This window comes from Megascapheus bottae, chromosome 17, assembly GCF_031878675.1.
Source record: "Megascapheus bottae isolate mThoBot1 chromosome 17, mThoBot2.hap1, whole genome shotgun sequence".
Taxonomy (NCBI): Eukaryota; Metazoa; Chordata; class Mammalia; order Rodentia; family Geomyidae; genus Megascapheus; species Megascapheus bottae.
Genome location: NC_143525.1, coordinates 16,800,109 through 16,821,697, shown reverse-complemented (window position 1 = coordinate 16,821,697; position 21,589 = coordinate 16,800,109). Strand labels below are relative to the sequence as shown.

The following is a 21,589-nucleotide window of genomic DNA, read 5'->3' as shown; positions in this document are numbered from 1 at the left end:
TAAATCTATGCACAGGCAAATCATGATTCTTTCAGCGTCAGAGTATCTCACCCAGCCTTGCATCTAGATGCAGTGAAAATTATTCAGTCATTCAATTTTTTACATATTCAACCAAAAAAGAAAAAAATAAAGAAACCCAATATAGAGGACTAACAGAAACTTGATCTTGAAGCCTGATTTAAGTAGAATCTTATGGCTTTAGGTTCTGGCGCTAGCATGATTTGCTGGGCTACACATCCTGTAACAAACCCCACAAACTCTTCTCCTAATCCCAGTGCTAATATTGCACATTAGTCTAAAATACTGGAAAGTTCTGGGAAAGTGTCGTCTTTTTGCAGACATGGGATGCTAAATGAATATCCCCAGATCCTCGCCAACTGTTGCAATTTGTATTGATCTTGTTCATCGTTCTTGCTGACAGTGTGACATTTTCATTTCACAGGTTCCTGACTCAGGAAAATACTCTGAATAGCTTTGAATTATTGGGCTCAGTGTAAGACAAACTAGACTTTAAAAAAATAAAACAACAACTCTGCTCCATGTCAGTTTCCTATGCAGATGTCTCTATAAATCTACAGGTAGACACATCATTAGCCATTGAGATGACAAACCATGTATTTAGATTTAGAGTTTCCATAACAACATTCAGACAAATAATTACTGTTACTCCACATTTTTTAAAAAGCAGATCACTCTGAGATAAAGGGACAGGGAAAGGATAGTATATAATGAATTGATTGTCCTCCCTTTCCCTTTTGATTCTGTGGCTTAATAGAAATCCTTGAAAATTATTCTGAAATGTCAAAGATGAAACATTAGGTCATTTCTGAACATGAGGTGAATTCTCTATTCTCAGAAAAAGGAAATATGGGCCAATTTTAATGATGGCCCTAACGCTGTCATTGGGTTAGGAAAGTCGCAGTCTAAGATTTCGGTCCTAAGAAGAGCAGCAGGGAGCCTGGGACAGAATTCCTTCCACAAACTGTCTAATACAAATAGTTTGTTGGCTTTAGTGGACTGAGAACTCTGTCCACCTAGGGCCATGCAATTTGCCTTTGGTGTCCAGCCCCAAGAAATGCAAGAAAGAGGCTCCAAGCTAAGATTTTCAACACCAATGCTGTTTCATCAGAGCAGGAGCTTGCAGCCAGGCCTGGAATTCAGTGCCTGCCCCAGGAGGTGTTAAGACAAGAGACACTTTACTGGGTGAGTGCTAAAACCAGGTTAATCCTACCTTCACCCATCCATTATCTCTTGAGCCTTAAGTAGCATGGCCAACTAAATTGCCTGGAATGTAGAGGATTGAGCACCTGCTTTCTGAGTATGTCTTTTCAGATTCCTGGTTCTATCACCCTTAGTTTCAGGTAGCCATTATTGTCAGGGTATAGAAACTGCCAAGAGAAGTAGGTAGCTTTGTCCAGGCCTCTAATTCTTATAAACTATCTTTTTTCTGCATGTCTCACTGAGCAATTTTGAACAAGTCACTTTTCTGTATCTTTTGTCTTTGTCCATTCTCATCTGTCCTCTCCCCTGAAAACCCACTGTGCCATCTGGGGAAGATGGTCTTGGGAAAGAGAAGTTGTGCTAACTCATTCTGGCACTACAGTGTGGTATTTAAAACTCTGGAACCAGTTCTTTAGCAGTGAATCTGGGCTTTTGCACATAATCATCGTGTGATCCTTGGGGTTTATTTCTCTGCATCTCAGGGTTTGTTGTCCATGAATAATAGTACCTGAATTTTGGGAAATTAACAGATATATGCATACAGTATTTATGACATTACTATATACCCAGAACACAGTCCGCATCCTATGAGTGTTGACATTTATAGTTAGTTACTCACAAGCTCTTCAGCTTTGTTTGGTATAGCTTATTTTGTGGTGTTTGTTTTTTAGACAGGGCCTTGGTTCTGGCCTTGAACTCACAATCCTTTTGCCTCTGTCTGTGTTACAGTGCTGGGATTACAAGTCTGTACCACAATGCCTGGTTATGGTCAGTTAAAAATTGTGCAGCTAACCACTGAATGTTAACTACCATGAAAAATCCTATTGCATTTCCTCCATTCCAAGTAAATGAATGGAGAGGAGAGTCAGTACCCATATGGCGTTCTTGCTTTCTTTTATAATGGTTTTAGTATGCTGGTGCTGGTACTGGGTCTTGAACTCAGGTATTATAGCCTTGGCTTTGTTTTTCCTCAAGGTTATCTCTCACCATTTGAGCCATGGCACCACTTCTAGCTTTCTGGTGGTTCATTGGAGAAAAGAGTTCCTCGACTTTTTTGGCTTGGCTGGCTCCAACCCAAGAACCCAAGATACTCAGAGCTCAGCCTCCTGAGTAGCTAAAGTTATCATTCTATAAGTATAAGTGTAATTCTATAAGTTATAGTTGCCAAAAAGAGGCAGGTGAAAGTCATCCACTCTTAATGGGGACCATTTTTTCACATTGTGATGTTCTAATAGCAAATATAAAATAATACATTAAATAATAATTTAAATTTTGGATTTAAAGCTGATTTTAGAACCATATTTTCCTCTTAAGGCATTGAAAATTATAGTTTTCATTTCTTCTGCATACGTTCTCAAGTTGAAATGTCACATGGTGGTAGAGACAGCAACACAGTGTTATTCCTTTGGGGAAGAAGAGTGGCTCTAACTCTCAAAATCAGTGCCTAAAATATCAAGATCTTTTTCCTTTCTATTTGTTGGGCATTGGTGGCTCACACTGGTAATCCTAGCTACTCAGGATGCTGAGATCTGAGAACTGCAGTTGCAAGCCAGCTCAGGCAGTAAAGTCCATGAGACTCTAACGTCCAGTTAACCACCAAAAGAGCCCCCAAACCAAAACCAAAACAAAAAAATAAATAAAATATATAAGTGGAGCTATGGCTCATGTGATAGAGTTCTAGCTTTGAGGGAAACGAACTCAGGGACTGCTGAATTTTGTTTGTTTAAGTCCCAGAACACATACACACACACACACAGATTTCAGAGAAAACCTCAAAATGGGGGGAGGAGAAGGAACTTTATAATTAGAGAATGTCCCAGGCCCTGGGGTAACACTTAATGACATTTTGATGGTTCAAATTAAAGTGGGATGTAATTCCCCAAGAATTTGAGAACTAGAAACTGAGGGTGAACACTGATGGTAAGGTGTCATATTAACTGAGCTTATTAGAAGACAACGAGACTCAAGCAGTTAAGGGACAGAAAAGACTTGAAGTCATTTTTCCCACCCTTGCCTGATGGTTCCTTTCCCAGGCCCAGGAAATTGGTTCTCACTTGTCTGCCCCTCTGTCCCTCCCCAGAGCCTTGCGGCTGAGCGGCTGATGGATGTGTTGGAAGTAAGCTTTTGCCAGGAGACAGTGAGGGCAGGCTGAGCAGAGCAGGTCTTATGACAGGGTGCAAATCAGGGCAGAACTTTCTAAATAAGCAGGAAGAGGCAAAAAGAAGTATCAGGCTGATGCCAGAGGAAGATTGTGTGCTTATTACATTGGAAATAAATTTAGTCTCATGAGATCATGAAAGAGCGTCATTAAGGCAGTGAACCTCGACAATCAAACAGGGACAATACAAGCAAGGTTGAGCAGGGGACTGTGTGTAAAATGAACATTCTCAGAGTGTGGTCCCCAAAGTCCATGTTCAAACAGAGTCTCACACACAAAAACTGCCATAGGGAATTGAGGGCAGCTTGTATAAATAGCCTTCAGGGTAGGATGTAAATAGCCTTTACTTATTAAATAAATATAAAGTATGTTCTACACGGCATGCTGCTGTAATACAAAGCAGGCTTAACTTCCTCTTGCTTCAAGAAGAGTCTAAACACAGCAAAACCCTTCTTCCTTTGTGTTCAGAACATTTTGAGGTTCACCAGAATTATAAAAAGGAACAGTAAGAAGAGATAGGAATAATCAATAGGCTTTGGGAGAATCTTTTGGGTTCAGTTATCACTCACCTGAATTAAACTGAGGTTCTTCCTTACTTGTGTCTCCCATGAGAAAATGTAGCTTCCCAGGGAGGTTCTGGGTAAGAGTGAGACTAAGGCAAGAAACCCTTGTGCATGTTCTCTCTCTCTCTCTCTCTCTCTCTCTCTCTTTCTCTCTCGCTCTCTCTCTCCATCTCGACCTGGGCACTGTCCCAAGACAGTACTCAAGACATTCTACTATTTGATCCATAGCTCTACTTCTGGCTTTATTTTGGTGCTTGATTAGAAATATAAGTCTCATGGACTTTCCTGCCCAGGCTGGCTTCAAACTGTGATCCTCAGATCTCAGTCTCCTGAGTAGCTAGGATTATAGGCATGAGCCACCAGTGTCTAGCTCTTGCTCTCTCTTTGTACAGATGTGCTTCTGGAGTCAGCTGGGCTGCCATATATAAATAACATGGTTTCTGTCTCTTATTTATTCTATAGACAATACCCTCCTGCCTGCAGCTCTGGGAAACATGTTACAATCCTGTTTCAAAAAAATAAAATAAAAAGCTAGTGTGTCCACTGCTGCAAGAAGAATATTGTTTCTAAATTCTTTTATTGAACTGGATTAAGAAGATGTATTTTAAGAATTATGAATTCACAGCAATAGTTCTAATTAAAATTTAACACTGCAGGTTTTCCATTGTTTTCTATGCGTGTCTCTTTCCTCTTACATTTAAAATCTTTATTCATTAATCATATTAATATATTCATTCATTTGCTTACCCTGAAATAAATATTAAATAATTTTAGAATTAAAATACTAATGTGACTCGGAGTAAACCTGCTAAATAAAGTTTATTCATTTGTTTTTTTACAATATATTCTTCCTTTTATAAATATCCTAATTCTTCTGTGGTTCATGATGATTGCTTCTGACTTTTTGCTATGATAAAAGTCATTGTGTATTGAAGTATATTGTTAGTTCTTAACTTCACCACAGTGGGAATTTAAACCACTAGATTAAAAGTGTTATGAAGATTTTAATTTCTTGTTCCTAAAACATCCTTCACAAATACCATACTAATTTACATTTCAGGATTCATATGAAAATGTCAGCTTTTACATAAATTTCCTATATTACCGTAAAAAAATCTCTTGTCATTTTTGGATAAGATTGTAACTTTAATTCGTAGCCTATATGTACCTTTGATTAATGATTATACTAGCTTCTTTATCTATCTAATTTACTGGAAAATGTATATTTTTCCTCTGGGGATAAGAATAATAGAACCTCAAAAGGAGCTGAGATAGGCTGGGAGTTTGGCCTAGTGGCTAGAGTGCTTGCCTAGCAAGCATGAAGCCCTGAGTTTGATTCCCTAGTTCCACATACAGAGTAAAAGCTGGAAGTGGTGCTGTGGCTCAAGTGGTAGAGCATTAGTATTGAGAAAGCCCAAGCACCGTGCTCAGGCCATGAGTTCAAGCTCCAGGACTGGGGAAAAAAAAAAGCTTAGATGACTTAGAAAGTTGAATTCAAAGAACATTTTTAAATTGGGTATAGTAGTGTACACCTGTAACCCCCACACTCAGGAGGGCTGAGACATGAAGATGAAGATTCCAAGTTACACAAGGAGATCTTACCTCAACAAGAACAACAACAAAAAATAGCTTACTGAAATGGAATAAGCGAAGGCAGAACCTCTGTCCGATGAAACCAATGCAACAGTGATCCCTCTGGATGGGGCACAAACACAGCTGGCGTAACAAGAGAAAGGAGGGAACCTGACAAGGCTTACCTTTATCCATAGTTCATAATAAATGGTCATTCATTACATTCAAATTTGTTCTTCCATGATATCAGCAACTAATAGTGAGAGAACAATGGTCGATGCAGGCAGGTAAGGTAAGTTTTGATTCCTGCCCAGCATGTATGAGGCTCCGGGTTTGATCCCCATCACCCTCAAAGCAAGACAAAACAAAACACAAATTTTGAAAGAGATGTCTTATCTGACACTTGATGCTTTGGAAGTGACAATGACAAGGGTCCACCAAGGAAAAGGCAAGAGAAGCTCTGACCCTGGAGATGAAAGTATGATGAGTGCAATCAAGGCCTTCCCTGGAAGAGCTTCCACTCGAACGTTGGAATTCGATTATCTATTCGGACAGTTACGTGACAAGTATAACATTATCCCTGTCAATTTTTTAAAGGAACCACAGACATGGGCGGAGAGATTCCTCAGCTAGTTGTGGGTAGGAATGGCCAGGGAAACCCTGCCTGAATGTCTCCTCAGCTGACACCTGAAGCAGGTGAGCACTGCAAGACAGAATAGCATGTGTAGAGACTCTACAGCAGAAAGTACCTGGACATAAGGGGCCCTGCAGCCAGTGCAGACAAGGCATAGGTGGCAGTATGTAGATCCCACAGGGCCTTGTTGCTTATATGATGAATTTTCACTTTGAAAGCTTATGCCTTAGCAGGGGAACTGTGCTCTCTACCTGTTAATACCACTGTCCCTGAGGTACATAATGGGCTTGGGAAGTAGGAATGGGAGCGTGAGGACAAGTTAGAAAGCCATTTTAATAACTGAAATTGGATCAGAAAGATATTGGGGAAGTAGAGTGGACAGGTCATGGAAGTGAGGAAGGGTGGAGAGAAGGTGGGGTTCTCACAGTACGGAACAGAGGAAGAATGGGGTATTCCCTTCAGAACTTGTAGCATAGGGCCTGTAGCCCTTGAGGTGTCTTTTGAGGCAATCAAGTTGAATATTAGATCCGGAGATGGCAAAAGGGGTTGGATTGGGAATACAGATTTGGGAGTCATTGGCAGCTAAAACCCTGACTTTAGCAGTTAAAATGCTAATGAGATAAATTGAGAATATAGAAAGCAAGGCTTCTTAAGAGTGGAGATGGCAAAAAAAGACATCTTTATCAAATCTAACTGCTACCTGGAATCTAAGCATATCTGTCATCTATGAATGCCGCCAATAAAACCACAGTAGTATTAGAGGGATATGTGATTTTTGTCACCAATGGAAATCACAGATATTTTTTTCACATCTCATTAGATTTGTTGCAGATGTCTCAAAATACCCTTTACACCCATCACTTGCTATTTAATGTGTTAATAAGAAAGCACATGCATTACCAAATCACAAATTTCTAAAAATATTCTGATGACTATTTCAATACAAAGTGGTTTCCTTTGAAAGTTTGGCTATTTGAAAAGAGGAAATCTACAGAATTCACCAGAGAAGTTTGTGGTGCAACAACAGACTAAGACTCCCTAGGTAAGAACAAAAAGTCCCTAGGAACCCCAGAATTCCTGCAGGGGAGTGGAGGAAGATTAAAAAGTGGGGAAGGGTTCCCCCCCCCCCACCGCTCCCCGACACACACAAGACAAGGAAGGAAGCTATCAGGATACAGTGCAGACAGGAAGTGACATCAGCACAAGCATCCAGAGCTGTGGTAGGGTTTAGCATGTTGGTGGGGGGGGGCGACAGGAAGGTATCTGCCACATTCGCTGATGGGAAGTCACATCTCCACAAAGAGCAGTTCTGCAGAGCTGTGAATGTGGAAGCCAGATTGGAGTGGGTTGAGGAGTGAGTAGGAGGTGGGGAAAGGGAGTCCGGCAGCGTAAATAATTCTTCTGGGAACTTAGGCTGTGAAGGAGGAGAAGTAAGTGGAGGGGAGGTCTGGATAAGGAAGGGTTGTCCACTTGTCTTCGGTGAGAGGCCTTAGATCATGGATAAACACTGAGAGGAAAAGCTCTGGTACAGCGATGAAGATACAGGAAGGGATAAATTTAGGGTCCTGAGAAAGGCAAGAGGGTGGATGGTGAGTATACATAGAGAGGTTGATAATATGGGAAGATTCAAATATTGGAATATGGGATTGAGGGCTGCAGAGAGAAGAGTTGAGGTGACAGAGATGACTAAGCAGAGGAACCGAGCAACTTTGAGGAATGCCAGGAGGTTGGTGGCTGTGACTCATTGTTGGTTCATTTTTTCAAAGTAGGGTGATTTTCCTTTAGCAGTAGCCAGTGGTGTGGATATGGGCCCAGAGATATGAATGGTCAGGTTTCCATGGCCGGCTCAGGAATGAAGAAAGGGGTCAAGCACAAGGGTGAAACATAATACAGAGAATGCTCACAGGACAAAGGGCGAGGGCTCAGTGGATGGGCAATTCCTGGAGTGATGGAGGAAAAGCAGTGCACGTGATGGACAGCAGAGCGGTGGACTGGAGCAGTCGTGATCTATGATGTGGAGACAGAAACCTTTTCAATGGCCATGAAGTCTGGGGATTCCCTTGGAGGCAGGGGTGGATGGCAATTAGGATGCATCATGACCTGAGAGGCCTCGGGACTGGCTGATTATCCAATGAGATATTGAAGCCACCAAATTATGTGGTAGAAAATCAGGAGATGGGCATATAAGAGACTGAACTGGAGCTTCACTGGATAAGGAAAGAGTGGCCAGGAGATCAACAGGGATGACAAGAGGGAGAATGCTGGAATAGAATAGAAGCCAGGAGAGCAATGGTGTGGGCAGCTTCCTGGTAGGGGTGTTGGATAGTGCCCCCCAGAGGACAGTGAAGCAGAAGCATCCTAGGGGAAGAAGCATACATCCTGGCAAGTCATTTCCCAATTGAGCCCTGGTTTAGCTCTTTCACCTGACATGGCTTTAGGACCCAGTTTCAAATCTGCATCCTCTACAAAGTATCCTCAGATTTCCCTTGGTTCTGTGTGTGTGTGTGTGTGTGTGCACGCGTGCACGCACGCACGCGTGTTCGTGTGTGCTGGTACTAAGGCTTAAACTCAAGGCCTGGCTGCTGTCCCTACTTTTTTTTTTTTTTTGCTCAAAGCTGGCACTCTTAAGATATAGCTCTATTTCTGGTGTTCTGTTGGTTAACTGAGGTAAGAGTCTCATGGATTTTCTTGTCTCAGTTGGCTCTGAACCTCCAGCCTCAGAACTCAGCCTCCTGAGTAGCGAGGATTACAGGTATGAGCTGCCAGTGCCTGCCCCTCCAGCAATTTAAAAAATATATATTTAAAATCGTTATTATAAAAGTAATACACAGAAGTGTTACTGTTCTTAAGTCAGGTAATGAATACATTTCTTTTTGGACAATGTCACCTTTTTCTTCGCTCCCTCCCAGTTCCTCCAGGAATTTTTATTACACTCATCAGTTACCTTGTGAGCTGCAGGCATTTATTTAATGTCTTAGTTTACTAACACTGCAAAAAATACCAGAGAGCAGGGCAGAGTTAATTCATTACTATATCCCAAAGCACCTAACAGAGTGTCTTGTACATAAGTGATTTATAATTTCTGCATTTTATTTTATTATTCAAATTTTTTAATTTAAAATTTATTTTTAATTGAAAAATAATTATATTATACTTTTTAAATGAATAAGGCAATATGAAAATAAAATACTACTTTAGGATGAAATTCTATGTTACAGAATACATTTAATGCAGGTCTGCAACTGAATATCTTGCGACTGAAAAATTTTAAATTGATATCTAATATTTAATTGGTTTTTAACAAGGCTTTAGTTTTCAAAATGAACTGAAATCATTTTTTTTAAAGTAGACAATTTTTAATCAAGTGTAGTAAGCGGAAATATATAACATTATATCCAAAGGGGAAACGAGGCATTTTTTAAAAATTATAACCTATTTTCATGCAATTTCTGAGCTGCTAAGTCCAATTAACACAGGCAACTGTTTGGGTCAGAGGCCACCAGTTCCTGACACCCACAATCTCCCTGAGCTGCGATCATTCTTGGTGTTTGAATTGGCCTGCCGGCATGGCGGAAATGTCCGAGCTAGAAGGCAAGGCTGGCTGACTTTTCTGTTGGAATAAAAAGGCAAGACAACCTTCTGGAAGCAGTCACAATTTAAACTGACACTTGTCCCCATTTTAATGTCATGGTCTATTTTTAAATTACCTGGTGGAACTCTAAGACAAAATGCAGCAATTGAGGAGCCACCAACTCTGCTGTCCTTGCTTAAGAGATAATTATTTGTTTGTGCTATTGGGGCTCCTCAAGACCCTGGCTTGCCTGGAGAGGGGCCTGCACATTGGTTTCCAAAGAATCCATAACCCAAGCACAAAAGAAACAGCCAATCAGGCCTGTCTCAGTTATCTGGCAGAACCAGATAACCACCCCAGTTCAGCCACAAGGAGATGACCTCAGTTGTCAAGTATAGGCCAGTTACTTCTGGATGATACTGAGTTTCTTCTGTGCATTGTGAGCTGGAATCTAGCATTCTTATGTCTCTGTGTGCTTGTCTGCCTGTGACAAAAGAAACCACGTGTGTCTTTGCACAGTGGTATGCCAGGAAAGGAATGCTCTATTTAGCTCATTCCTGGTCACCTTTAAAAAAATTATATTAATCAGAACCTGAACTTCAGAGAAGTTATCTTTGAGCCCCAAACTGGTCCTCTCGGTGATTGCTGGCCAGCTCACTGAGCATGCGCTACTCCAAGTAACATAATCCTCTCTCTTGTCTTGCCCAGGGCGAGGATCCCTAATCTGGCTGTTATGTCTACATGGTTATGATTTTCAATATGTGCACATTCCTAATACATTAGCCATCAAACACAGGTTGAGCTCCTATTACAGGCCAGGCCTTGTAAACAGAACACTAAGCGGTGCCTGCTCTTAACTAGCTCCTAGTCTAAGAGAGGACGATGAACTTCTGGAGAACTTGAGCCCAAATAATATCCTGAAAATATAAAAAGAAGGTGAAGAGCCAGGCACGGGGCTCCCAGGAGAAGCCTGGGAAAGTCTTTCCAGAAAAATATTCCAGGTGTTGAGAGAGTTTCAAGGTTGGGCAGATGAGCTAGAGAGCTCTGCAGGAAACTGGTCAACCAGAGGGGGCCTTGAGTTCCTTGCTAAGGGGTTCAAACTTAACCCCAAAGACAATGAAAACAAATGAAGAATTTTTTTAACAAAAAGAGTGTCATGGGGGCTAGGAGTTTGGCCTAGTGGTAGAGTGCTTGCCTAGTATGTATGACACTCTGTGTTCAATTCCTTGGTACTGCATACACTGAAAAAAGCCACAAGTGGTGCTGTGGCTCAAGTGGTAGAGTGCTGGCTTTGAGGAAAGCCCAAGGATGGTGCTCAGGCCCTGAGTTCAAGCCCCAGGACTGGCAAAAAAAAGAAGAGAGTGTCATGATCCAATTTGCTTCTAGGGATCACTCTGGAAGACTACCTAGAGGAAGTGAGGTTAAAATGAGATGTCTGAGAAATGGATTCCTGCAATAGTCCAGACACCAAAAGACAGGACCCAACAAAGGGAAGTGATGGTAGGCAGATTCAAGAGAGAAGCAAGACAGGCAGACTTTTGGTATCTGATGTAAAGCATGAGCAAGAACAGAAGGAGAAGGAGGAGGCTGAACCAACTTTCAGAATTCTGGCTGGGAAGAAATGGGAAGGAAAAAAAGAATCTAGAAAGAGGAACCAGTGTGGGGGGAGATGCTGCATCTAGTCTCTTGAGGGGCTTTCGGGGACACTCAGTGGTGAAGAGATCCACAGCTAAAATGCTAAACAAGCTCAGAGGAGACGTTCCCACAGATCCACACTTGTCCAGCTCGTGGGCTGCACATTCTCTCTCCATGACGTTCAAGTTGGGGTGAGACGCAGTGTGCAGAGCTGCCTTTTTTTTTTTTAACCCAGGTGTGCCCAGAGGGCCCCAGATCTAAGCTAGAGTCAAGAGGGCAACTGTGACAAACACCATGCCAGGTGTGAGAGATGACTCACAACCTCTCAGGGTGGGGCCTTCAGTAGTTAGAACCAGCACCAGCCTGTGAGAGTGAGTGTGAGGCCTCTTCAGCACACAGGCTTGAGGCTGGGAGGCGGCGGGGAGAAAAGTGGAACCCACCCCACCCCATAGAAGTTAGAGAAGATGAAAGTATGATTCAAATTCATGGAACGCAGATGCTATATCCCATGCAGAGTTCAGGGTGTCAGTGAGTTGACACTGACGAGTTCCTAGGAGATGAACACCTTCTTTGAAAGAGAAGGGGAAGGTTCTCAGAAAGAACAAGCAGGTGAGTCATGCAAATTATCCCCAAATGCCCAAGACGTAAGATGCGAATGGCGCTGGGCTTCCCTGGCAGCTCAGTTAGGGGCCAGCCAGCATCTCAAAGGAGCTGCAGGATGCAGTGCTCATATACTTGCTTTTCATACTTGGTCATCCTCAGGAGTGCCGTCCCTAACAAATTCCAGCAATGCTCTATATGTTGACAAGGATTACTGCTGTGACAGCCACTGGCCAGAGTATGGGGAACATAACCATCGCAACTCAGAAACTCAGTTTTAGATAGATAGATAGATAGATAGATAGATAGATAGATTGATTAGATAGATAGATAGATAGATATTTTTTTTTTTTGCCAGTACTGGGGCTTGAACTCAGGGTTTGGTAGCTGTCCCTTAGCTTTTTTGCTAAGGGACTTTACTTGGGTACTTTACCACTTGAGCCATATCTCTATGCCTGAATTTTGCTGGTTGGAGATAAGAGTCTTGTGGATTTCCTTGCCTGGGCTGGCTTCCAATTGAGAGCCTCAAACAAGAGCCACCAGATCGCTTGCTTACTACATCCATCCGTCTGTCTGTCTGTCTGTTACTGGAAATTAAATCCCAGACTTCACCAGAGCAATCCCTCTAGCACTTGAGCCACATTGCTCTACTGTTAATTAATTTGAGCTGCATGTGGCTTTTGACTGCTGTATTGGATAACATAATTCTAGACCTTTGCTTTCATGGAGGATGGATCTCTAATTTTTTTAAATTTTTAATTAAGCCACTTCAGGTTACAAGAAGAAGCCGTGTGTGTGTGTGTGTGTGTGTGTGTGTGTGTGTGTATCTTCCAAGTTTATTTGGATTCTCATGGACTAAACCAAGTGTTTACATTGGGTAGCAGCCCTTCTCCCGAAGCTTCCCTTGCTTGATGGGAGGTTCAGATGAGCTCACTTACGCCAACATTGCACAGAGGGAACAAGACTGGGGCACTGCCAGCAGCTTCTTGGTTTCAGGTTAACTGCTTTCTTCCAGTGTAACCTTGGGTCCCTGTGACCTGGATGCTAAATATTTAGTTGCTTGGTTGCTGAGGGAGAATAGATGATAATCCTATTCTTATCAGAAAAAGAAAAATATGTTCTTGAAAAGCTGAGAGCTTATCTCTCTTAGTTCCCAGTGACAGCCTGGAGGCTGGTACATTTGGAACTCTGTCCCTTCCAGCATGGATATAGGAACTTGGAAGATGAGAAAGGCTCGGGTTGCATCACTGCATCCCAGCTCATTGCCTCCATCCTGGGCTAATTAATCATTTTCAGCATCTTCTATTGGCGAGGGTGGCGGGGTCAGGGCTCCTGTCCCTTCTCTGTGTTAAAGGGCTGGAATATTCCGGTGCCCCTGTAAATTGTGTCAGTTCCTCTAAATGAGCAATTGGCTCAGGGGAGGGGGAAGGGAAGGAAGGAAGGAAGGAAAGAAGAAAGAGAGGGACGGAGGAAGGGAAGGAAGGATGTTTCTAATTCAAGAAACCTTGTTTTATAGTTTACTAAATTATCTAGCTCCTACTTGATAATGAAATGCTAATGTTTATTTCCCTGTTAAATTCTCTTTTCTCTCTTCCTTTTCTCCTTTATCTCTTTCTTCCTGTTTTTTCCCCTCTTCATCCCTCTTCCTCCTTTCTTCTTCCTCTCTCCCTCCTCACTGGAGATTTATCCTGCCAGGGCCTCTTGTCAGGACAATTTGATCCACATCCCTAGTACCTATGGCTTTAGGTTATTTTTCCAAAGAAAGTTTCTTTTCCTACCACTCTCTTCACTAGCCTGGAACTGAGATTCACCTAACTATACCTTCCACATAGCTACAGAAGTGAACTTCCACACAAGCTCATTTGATTGACACGGGTCTCATTTATGTTTCGTCCAGTTTGGTTTTAAATCACAATCCTCCCCAATTTCTATCTCCTGAGTAAACTTCAGGCATGAGTCATCTCAGCCAGCCTTTCCCTGTTAAATTCTAGTCTGGTTAAATAGTCCATATGGCTGATGTAATCCTGAGAAGGAAGTACAACTCAGTTGTCCCCTTAGGTTGGATTTTAGAAGTGTAACCATGGATGAGATGAGGAATAAGTCAAAGTCACCCCTTCATAGGAAACTGAAGAGTTTAGAAGGGCAGTGGTTTGCCTGAGTTTACAATGAAATGAGGTACAGAGCTGGTCTTAATGAATGTTTCTATTATGCAAAGTCCACAAACTTACAAGTACGTAGAAAGTGCCACTTTAAGCATGGGCTTCAGAGAGATTGCTTCCTGTTGGGTTTATAGATAATAAGCACAATCTCTGTACCCACGTCAGTCTCAGCCACTGGCCAGAAGCAAGGAGGCCAGGTTATGAGGGCTGACAAGACAGGTACCAGGTCACCTGCATGGCTGGGGAATCTACCCTACCTCTAGGCAAGTGTCCCAAAAGAGATCTTGACACGGAGAGTCATTACATGCTGCTAAAATGCCTTACATGTTCTCATGTCGGAATTGTGACAATTTGAGTCTAGGTTAAGAAAGGAACAAGTGATGAAAATTGCAAGACAAGTGTCAGAAAGTGATTGGGATGTGCTTCACAGAGTGACAAAGCAGTGGGGAAATTTCCCATGCACTCAGCACTTTACTTTCCTATCTGCCACTCAATCAGGGGATAAACCTGCCTCCACAAATCACAGGCAAAGCGTTACTTAAGAGTTTTAGGCCACAGCAATCTCTGCAAGGAAATTACCCAGGGAATTTCTGCTCAGGGAAGGAGCTTTGGTTGGGTTTGTACCATCTCATGATGCTGTATCTTTTTTTCCACCCAGTCCCTTTCTCTCTCCCCTTCCTTCCTTCCTTCCTTCCTTCCTTCCTTCCTTCCTTCCTTCCTTCCTTCCTTCCTTCCTTCCCTCCCTCCCTGCCTCCCTCCCTCCCTCCCTCCCTTCCTTCCTTCCTTCTTTCCATTCTTTTTTATTGGCTGGGGATGTTTCACAACGCTAGCACCCTGTGTGACATACAATACATTGAGTTCTGCAAATGAGATCTGTATGGCCTGGTTCCCCTTTGGAAGATGGCTTAGATTCCTTATTCCCTATTTCCTATAGTGTCTGGGAAACTGAGTCTTTAGGAGACCATTCTTCCCTGGTATGGTATACCTTGCCCAAAGAGGATTATTTAGTAAATTGGACATCCCCTCCATTGTTGAGATAATAACTGGGCATGCCAGGCTCTAGTGATTTAAGAACCATCACATTTCTATAGGAATTTGGGCAAGTCTCCAAATCAACCCGTGAACCTGGGGGGATTGAGGATTTCTGTGGATCTAGTATGAGTCTCCCAAGGGAACTTGGGTTCCATTCAAATCAAGCATGAGTTGAGAGGATTGAGCCTGGGTTGGGGTGGGGGGTGCCACACAAGCCTACAGATGACCATTGAAGGCGGTACATTCAAAGGACAGCTGCCACTCTGCCCTTCTGTGTCCTCTGTGTGTGTATCCAGCAGGCAAATCCTCCAGTATCCTCAAAGAAGATCGGTAATAACCAGGGTAAAGCAGACATCTCTGATGTTGCTGTGAACACTCTGATTTTGTCACTCTTTCTGACAAGAAGGTGGGGCCTTGAAGGCACTTGTGTAATCAAAGTCTGGCCTTGGGAATATCAATATTGAGGGAAAAATATATAGGCAATGTTTTCTAACTCATACAGTGGCATAATGCAAACATAAAACCCATGCCTTATAGTTTAATAGAAATGGCCACTTTTATGAAATTGTGGGGGGTTTTTTGGGTGTTGGGTAGAAAACAAATGAAGCATTAGGAAATCAGATCTAGGGGCCGGGAGTTTGGCCTAGTGGTGGAGTGCTTGCCTAGCATGCACAAAGACCCAGGTTCGATTCCTTGGTACCACATATATAGAAAAAATGCTGGAAGTGGTGCTGAGGCTCAAGTGGTAGAGCTCTAGTCTTGAGAAAGCCCAAGGACAGTGCTCAGACCCTGAGCTCAAGAGCTCAGGACTGGCAAAAAAAAAAGAAAGAAAGTCAGATCTAATTAATCTATGATTTTAGAAGGTCTTGTACAGAATGACATGTACAGCCATGGTCTTTGTCTGGGTGTGGTTGAATGTCTATACAATGATGACTGAAAGAAAGAAGGCATGGTGCGAAGAAGATAATCTGACAGCAGATTGCCACAAACATCAATGGCGTGGAGCATTAAAATGTAATTCTGGAACATTCCAAATGCACACATGCACAAAACGAGAAGTACAGGAAATCTGCATGAAGACAGGAGAATCCCTCCACCTATTTGTTTAGTAAGCTCAGTCTAGGAAGATTACTACAAGCTACTAGCTGACTTAAATTACATTCTTATCTATTGTTGATTTTTGTTTCTAAGTGTTAGACCTTCATCTCCCTGCTCAAATGTGTTGTTAGAGCCAAACCAGACTTAATTTGGGGGTTAATCTCACTCCCTAAGTCTAATCATCAGCAGGTGTTATATTGGTCCTTGATGAACAGGAAAGGAGCCAGGCAACATGCTTTTCTTGGCTCTGTCAATATTGTGAGATGCTCTCTTTCACCTTCAGACTCTAGGTGGGATATTTCATTGTGTGATTTTTATATCCCTTAATAGGGAGTATATATCTCTCCCAGGGATATAGCTACATCCATAAACATCAATCACTGATGTTTTTAAGATCCTCCAAACATTAAATAACCACAATAAGAACATCCTGGATTAAAGAAGAAATCTCAACCAGGGCTTGATTGATATCAGGTACCCAAGATCTATCTCAGGGATCCAGGCCACTGATAGGGAAGAGAGAGTTCCTCCTCTCGAGTCTATTTCAGGCATAAAATATTAAATAAGAATTCATAAGAAGTATATTACTCATCTTAAATCAATTCACCATGCTAGCAACCAAGGTTGAATGCAATTTGTGGTATTTAGCTCTTATGCAGCAGAAGTAAAATTCTTAGACAGACCAGATCTTAAATGTGAAATACGACTGGATAGTGCAACAGTTCAAAGCATCACCTTTCTCAGAGGTCAGCCCGCCTGCATGGAATCCCTGCCAGGGAAATCTTAGACAAGGTTACTTAACTTCATAAGGCCCACTTTCCCCATCTGTAAAATGGGATAGATAGATAGGTTTATGAGAATTAAATAAGCTAATATATATAGTGCTTAATATATTACCTGGAATCCAATAATGATGCTTATTATTATCATCATCACTATATTGATATAGTATTATAATAATCCGAAGTATAAGTATTTAAACAGTTTCCAGTTCTTACATGATATAGGTATCCGTACATTTTACCCTCACTCTCTCTTTTCTTTTTAGACTTTTTTCCCCTAAAAGCTAGTGCTCAACCACTTGGGCCACAATTCTTCTTCTGGCTTAAAAAACAACAACAAAAAGTTAATTGGGGACTGGGAATGTGGCCTAGTGGTGGAGTGCTTGCCTAGCATGCAGGAAGCCCTGGGTTCAAGTCCTCGGTACCACATACACAGAAACAGCTGGAAGTGGTCCTGTGGCTCAAGTGGTAGAGTGATAGCCTTGAGAAAGCACAGGCCCTGAGTTCAAGCCCCAGGACTGGCAAAACTAAACAAAACAAAACCCATTAATTTAAGATAAGAAAGTCAAGGAACTTTTCTGCCTGGGGCTGTCTTCAAACTGCAATTCTCAGATCTCTTTCTCCTGAGCAGCTAAGATTACAGGTATGAGTCACAGATTCTTCTGAAATAAAAACTAGACTCAACAACCTTAGACCTTAAGTCACAAACATGATGCTGAGCTTGGCAAGGCCTAGTGCCTCTGACCCGTAGGATAAAGCATTCCAGTATGTCTAAATTGGTAGTACCTTGTATCATGGATGTCAAGCCCTTCACCCACAAGGGAGAAGACTGAGGTCTGACGAAGGTGAAGTAGAAAGGTCACAGATGGGGTATGGTGGGTGACATCCAGGAAGGGGGCTCCGGCCCAACCTTCCCTCTCTTTGCTTTGACCTTTAACATTCTATAACATCTCGTGTGTGTGTGTGTGTGTGTGTGTTTCTGTTTGTTTTTTGTTGTTGTTGTTTTATTTTGTTTTGCTAGTTCAAGTCTTGGGACTTGAACTTAGGGTTTAAGGCCCTGTCCCTGAGTTTCTTTTGCTCAAGGCTAGTGTTCTACCATTTGAGCCACATCTCCACTTCTGGATTTTTGGGGGATAGTTCATTGGAGAGAAAGAGTCTCATGTACTTTCCTGCTTAGGCTGTCTTTGAACAAAGATCTTCAGATTTCTGTCACCTGAGTAGCTAAGATTATAGGTGTCTGTCACTTGTATTCAGCTAATGCCTTGGTTTTAGTTTGGCTTTTTCCTAAATCCACACACACACACACACACACACACACCCCACCAGTTTCGCTTTTTCCTAAATCTACACACACACACACACACACCCCACCACCAGCAGCAGCAGCAACAGGAGAAGGAGGCAGAGACTGCCTCTCAGGATTCTCCATACCTGTTTAGAAGATGAGCCGCTTGAATGCCAGGATCTCTCACTTGTGTCTTGTCCCCAAAACTGATCTCGTTTCTTCTCACTTGGGTCTTTTTTGAATTCATGTCGTCTCAAACAAGCCTAGGGAACAAAAAACGGTTCGTTTATCATTGGTCTACGGCTGGTTTGGTAAACATTAGGCTTAATTCCAATTGCAAAGAGCATGTGATACATGACATCTATTTCCAAGAATTCACCAAATATCTTGCATTCATTTTCTCATCAACCAATCAGAACAAACAACTTAAAAGATAAATGTCTTCTGAGAGTTTAACTCATGGTTGCTTGGCCCCCGTGGGCTCAGGCAGAGCATTATGGCAGCAGGACTATATGTGCAGAGGAAATTCATCTCCTCATACCAGACAGGAAGTGGAGTATGAGGAATTAACTCAGGACCAGGTATCACTTTCAAAGACACAGTCCCAGTGACTTTCTTCCTCCAGCTAGCTTTCCCTCCCTAAGTTTCTACCACCTCTCAAAACAGTATTACCACACAAGTGTGTGGAGGAACAGTTATCATTTAAACCAAAACCTACATGTTACCAAATGTAAAGACCAAGAATCACCAGGCCTTTCTTTTGCCCCAAATGCCTGCCACCACTTTAGTAAATTCAGATGATACACACACTCATATGTGTCCAGTTACAAGCTTGCTTTCTCAAGAAAGGTTATACCTAATACATCGTATTAGGGTCTCCTTTTATCCCCTTGGACTTCTTCCTACTTACAGAAAAATTTCTATAGTTTCAGCATATGATGTTTGTTTGGTCAATCCTGTTAATTACTAAGAAGCAACTTTTGTGATATCATTCCTGGGCTGAACTAATTGCTGAAGAAGCAATGCACAGCAGTACCCACCCCCGTCTCTGCATTTTAGATTTCTATAGTCTCAGCTGCCCATGGTCAGCCTTCATCTTAAAACATCAAATGGAAGATTCTAGAAACACAAAGTTTGTGCCACTCTGAGTACCGGGAATTAATCTCACTTGGTTTCCTACCAGATACAACAATCTATAGGATTAGTATTATTTGCAGCATCTGCTATCCACTAAGGACCCTGAATTAGTCACCTATAGATAAAAGAGAACTAGCATATATTAATACAAGAAATTATATGTAATCTGAGCTGTGAATTTTGTACCATATAACTATTTGTTCTGTCGGGCTGGGAGTTTGGCCTAGTGCATACATGAAGACCTTGGTTCGATTCCTCGGTACCACATACATAGAAAAAAATGCCAGAAGTGGTGCTGTGGCTTAAGTGGTAGAGCTCTAGCCTTGAGAAAACTCAAGGACAAAGCTCAGTCTCTGGGCCAAGCCCAGGACTGGCAAACAAAACAAAACAAAAACAAAAAATCTATTTGTACTGTCATTAGCTAGCAGTTAGCCTGTTCTTCCCGCTGATAAGTGAGAATTCTACCTTTTGAACAATGCCTAGGCACCTGGCACTTAATGTTAGTTGATGACATTTTTGCTTTGGAAGAAAATATCACTCTTTAGGTACAAAATAATAAAAAGAATAGCCAACCACAACAATTTCCTTAGTTTCTTAGCAAAATTAAAATAAAGTCTGGTACCCAATACTTGTCCTCTAGTACAAAGACTGAACAAACCCAAGTATGTCATGTGTCAAGTGGCATTTTAAGTACTCTGAAATAGTAACACTTCTTGGAGTATTTCCATATATGTAGATCCAGTGACCAGATTTACCTTTTTCTTTCTGGTTCTGGGATTTGAAATTCAGGGACTGGGTGCTATCCCTGAGTCTCTTTGTGTTCAAGGTTAATGCTCCACCACTTGAACCACAGTGCTACTTTGGGTTTTTTTGTATGAGTTGTTTATTGGAAAAGAATCTAATGGACTTTCCTGCCCTGGCTGGCTTGGAATCATAATCCTCATATCTCATCCTCCTGAGTAGCTAGGATTACAGGTGTGAGCCTCTAGTGTCTGGCTTTAATTTACCTCTAATCTAACAGGGTCAAGTTATCCACGATTATAGTAAAGAAATTTGGGGCAAAGATCCAACATTATAATGTCACTAAAGTAATCTTGCCATCTTCCCTTTCCTTAGCTAAGTTGAGACAGGAAAGATTTCCTGGGATTTTTTTTCCTCCTTCCTTCCGTGTGTGTGTGTGTGTGTGTGTGTGTGTGTGTGTGTGTGTGTGTGTGTGTGTGTGTGTGTGTGTGTGTGTGTGTGTGTGTGTGTGTGTGTGTGTGTGTGTGTGTGTGTGTGTGTGTGTGTGTGTGTGTGTGTGTGTGTGTGTGTGTCTTGTGGAGCTTGGACTCTGGGCCTGGGCTCTGTCCCTTAGCTCTTTAGCTCAAGGCTACTGCCCTACCCCTTGGTAAGGGCCATTTCTGGTTTTGTAGCAGTTAATTGGAGACAAGAGTCTCTTAGTTCTTAGTGCCCAGGCTGGCTTTGAACCAAGATACTCAGATCTCAGTCTCCTGGGTAGCTAGGATTACAGGTGTGAGCCACCATGCCTGGTTTCTTTCTTTTTTAAACTTCTGTTCAGAAAGTTATTTCCTTCTGGGATAAAGGAGGAATTCCACACCATGGGGAAAGCCCACAAGGTTACCATCCCAAGGTTAAGAATAGAAATGACCTGATACTGCACAACAGTCACTGCTCAGAATTGGGAACAGTCATGCTGCACTTCACAGGAACTGCAGGTGAAGCTGGGGCCTCCAGCTTGTTCAAACAAGCAATCACCTGCAGCCAGTGGAACCCTGGATCTACCTACCTTGTTAGTAAAGGGAGAACCCTCCAAAATGTTTTTTGTTTTGTTTTGTTTCTCTGCCCTGCAGCACATTTAATTTTCAGAGAGTATGCTAGATAGTAAATCACTGCAATAAATACTGAGCTGTGTTTGTTTCCATAACATAGGCAAGAAATCTCCAAGAGTAGTAGACAGTAATGATAATAAATAAGTACAACAAATAAACAAAGAATAAATAAGCCAAGGTGAATCTAAAGGAAGTCAGCCGAAGAGCTTTAATGAGTTTAACAAAATAGGAGCCCCTGTTTTGATCTCTTCCTCCACAATGACGTCAAAGCAGAGCTTGGGTGTGCAGGGCTGTTTCCTGAAGTGGCAGCTGC

At 42.1% G+C, this 21,589-nt stretch overlaps 1 protein-coding gene across 7 annotated transcripts in view; it reads right to left on the bottom strand.

The window, feature by feature from the left end:
* Nucleotides 1–21,589, bottom strand: part of Marchf10 (membrane associated ring-CH-type finger 10) — an 86,713-nt gene that overhangs the window by 52,470 nt on the left and 12,654 nt on the right. For 6 of the 7 annotated variants that reach the window (XR_016538286.1, XM_090349978.1, XM_090349975.1 and 3 more), the window contains exon 3: nucleotides 18,457–18,573. Coding sequence is in view for 5 of the 7 variants with exons in the window: in XM_090349978.1 (XP_090206104.1) it covers nucleotides 18,457–18,573 (117 nt within the window). In the remaining 2 variants the exon portion in view is untranslated. Of the gene's footprint in view, nucleotides 1–16,978; nucleotides 17,071–18,456; nucleotides 18,574–21,589 lie in introns of those variants that run through there. The other variant, XM_090349979.1, reaches the window with a different exon arrangement.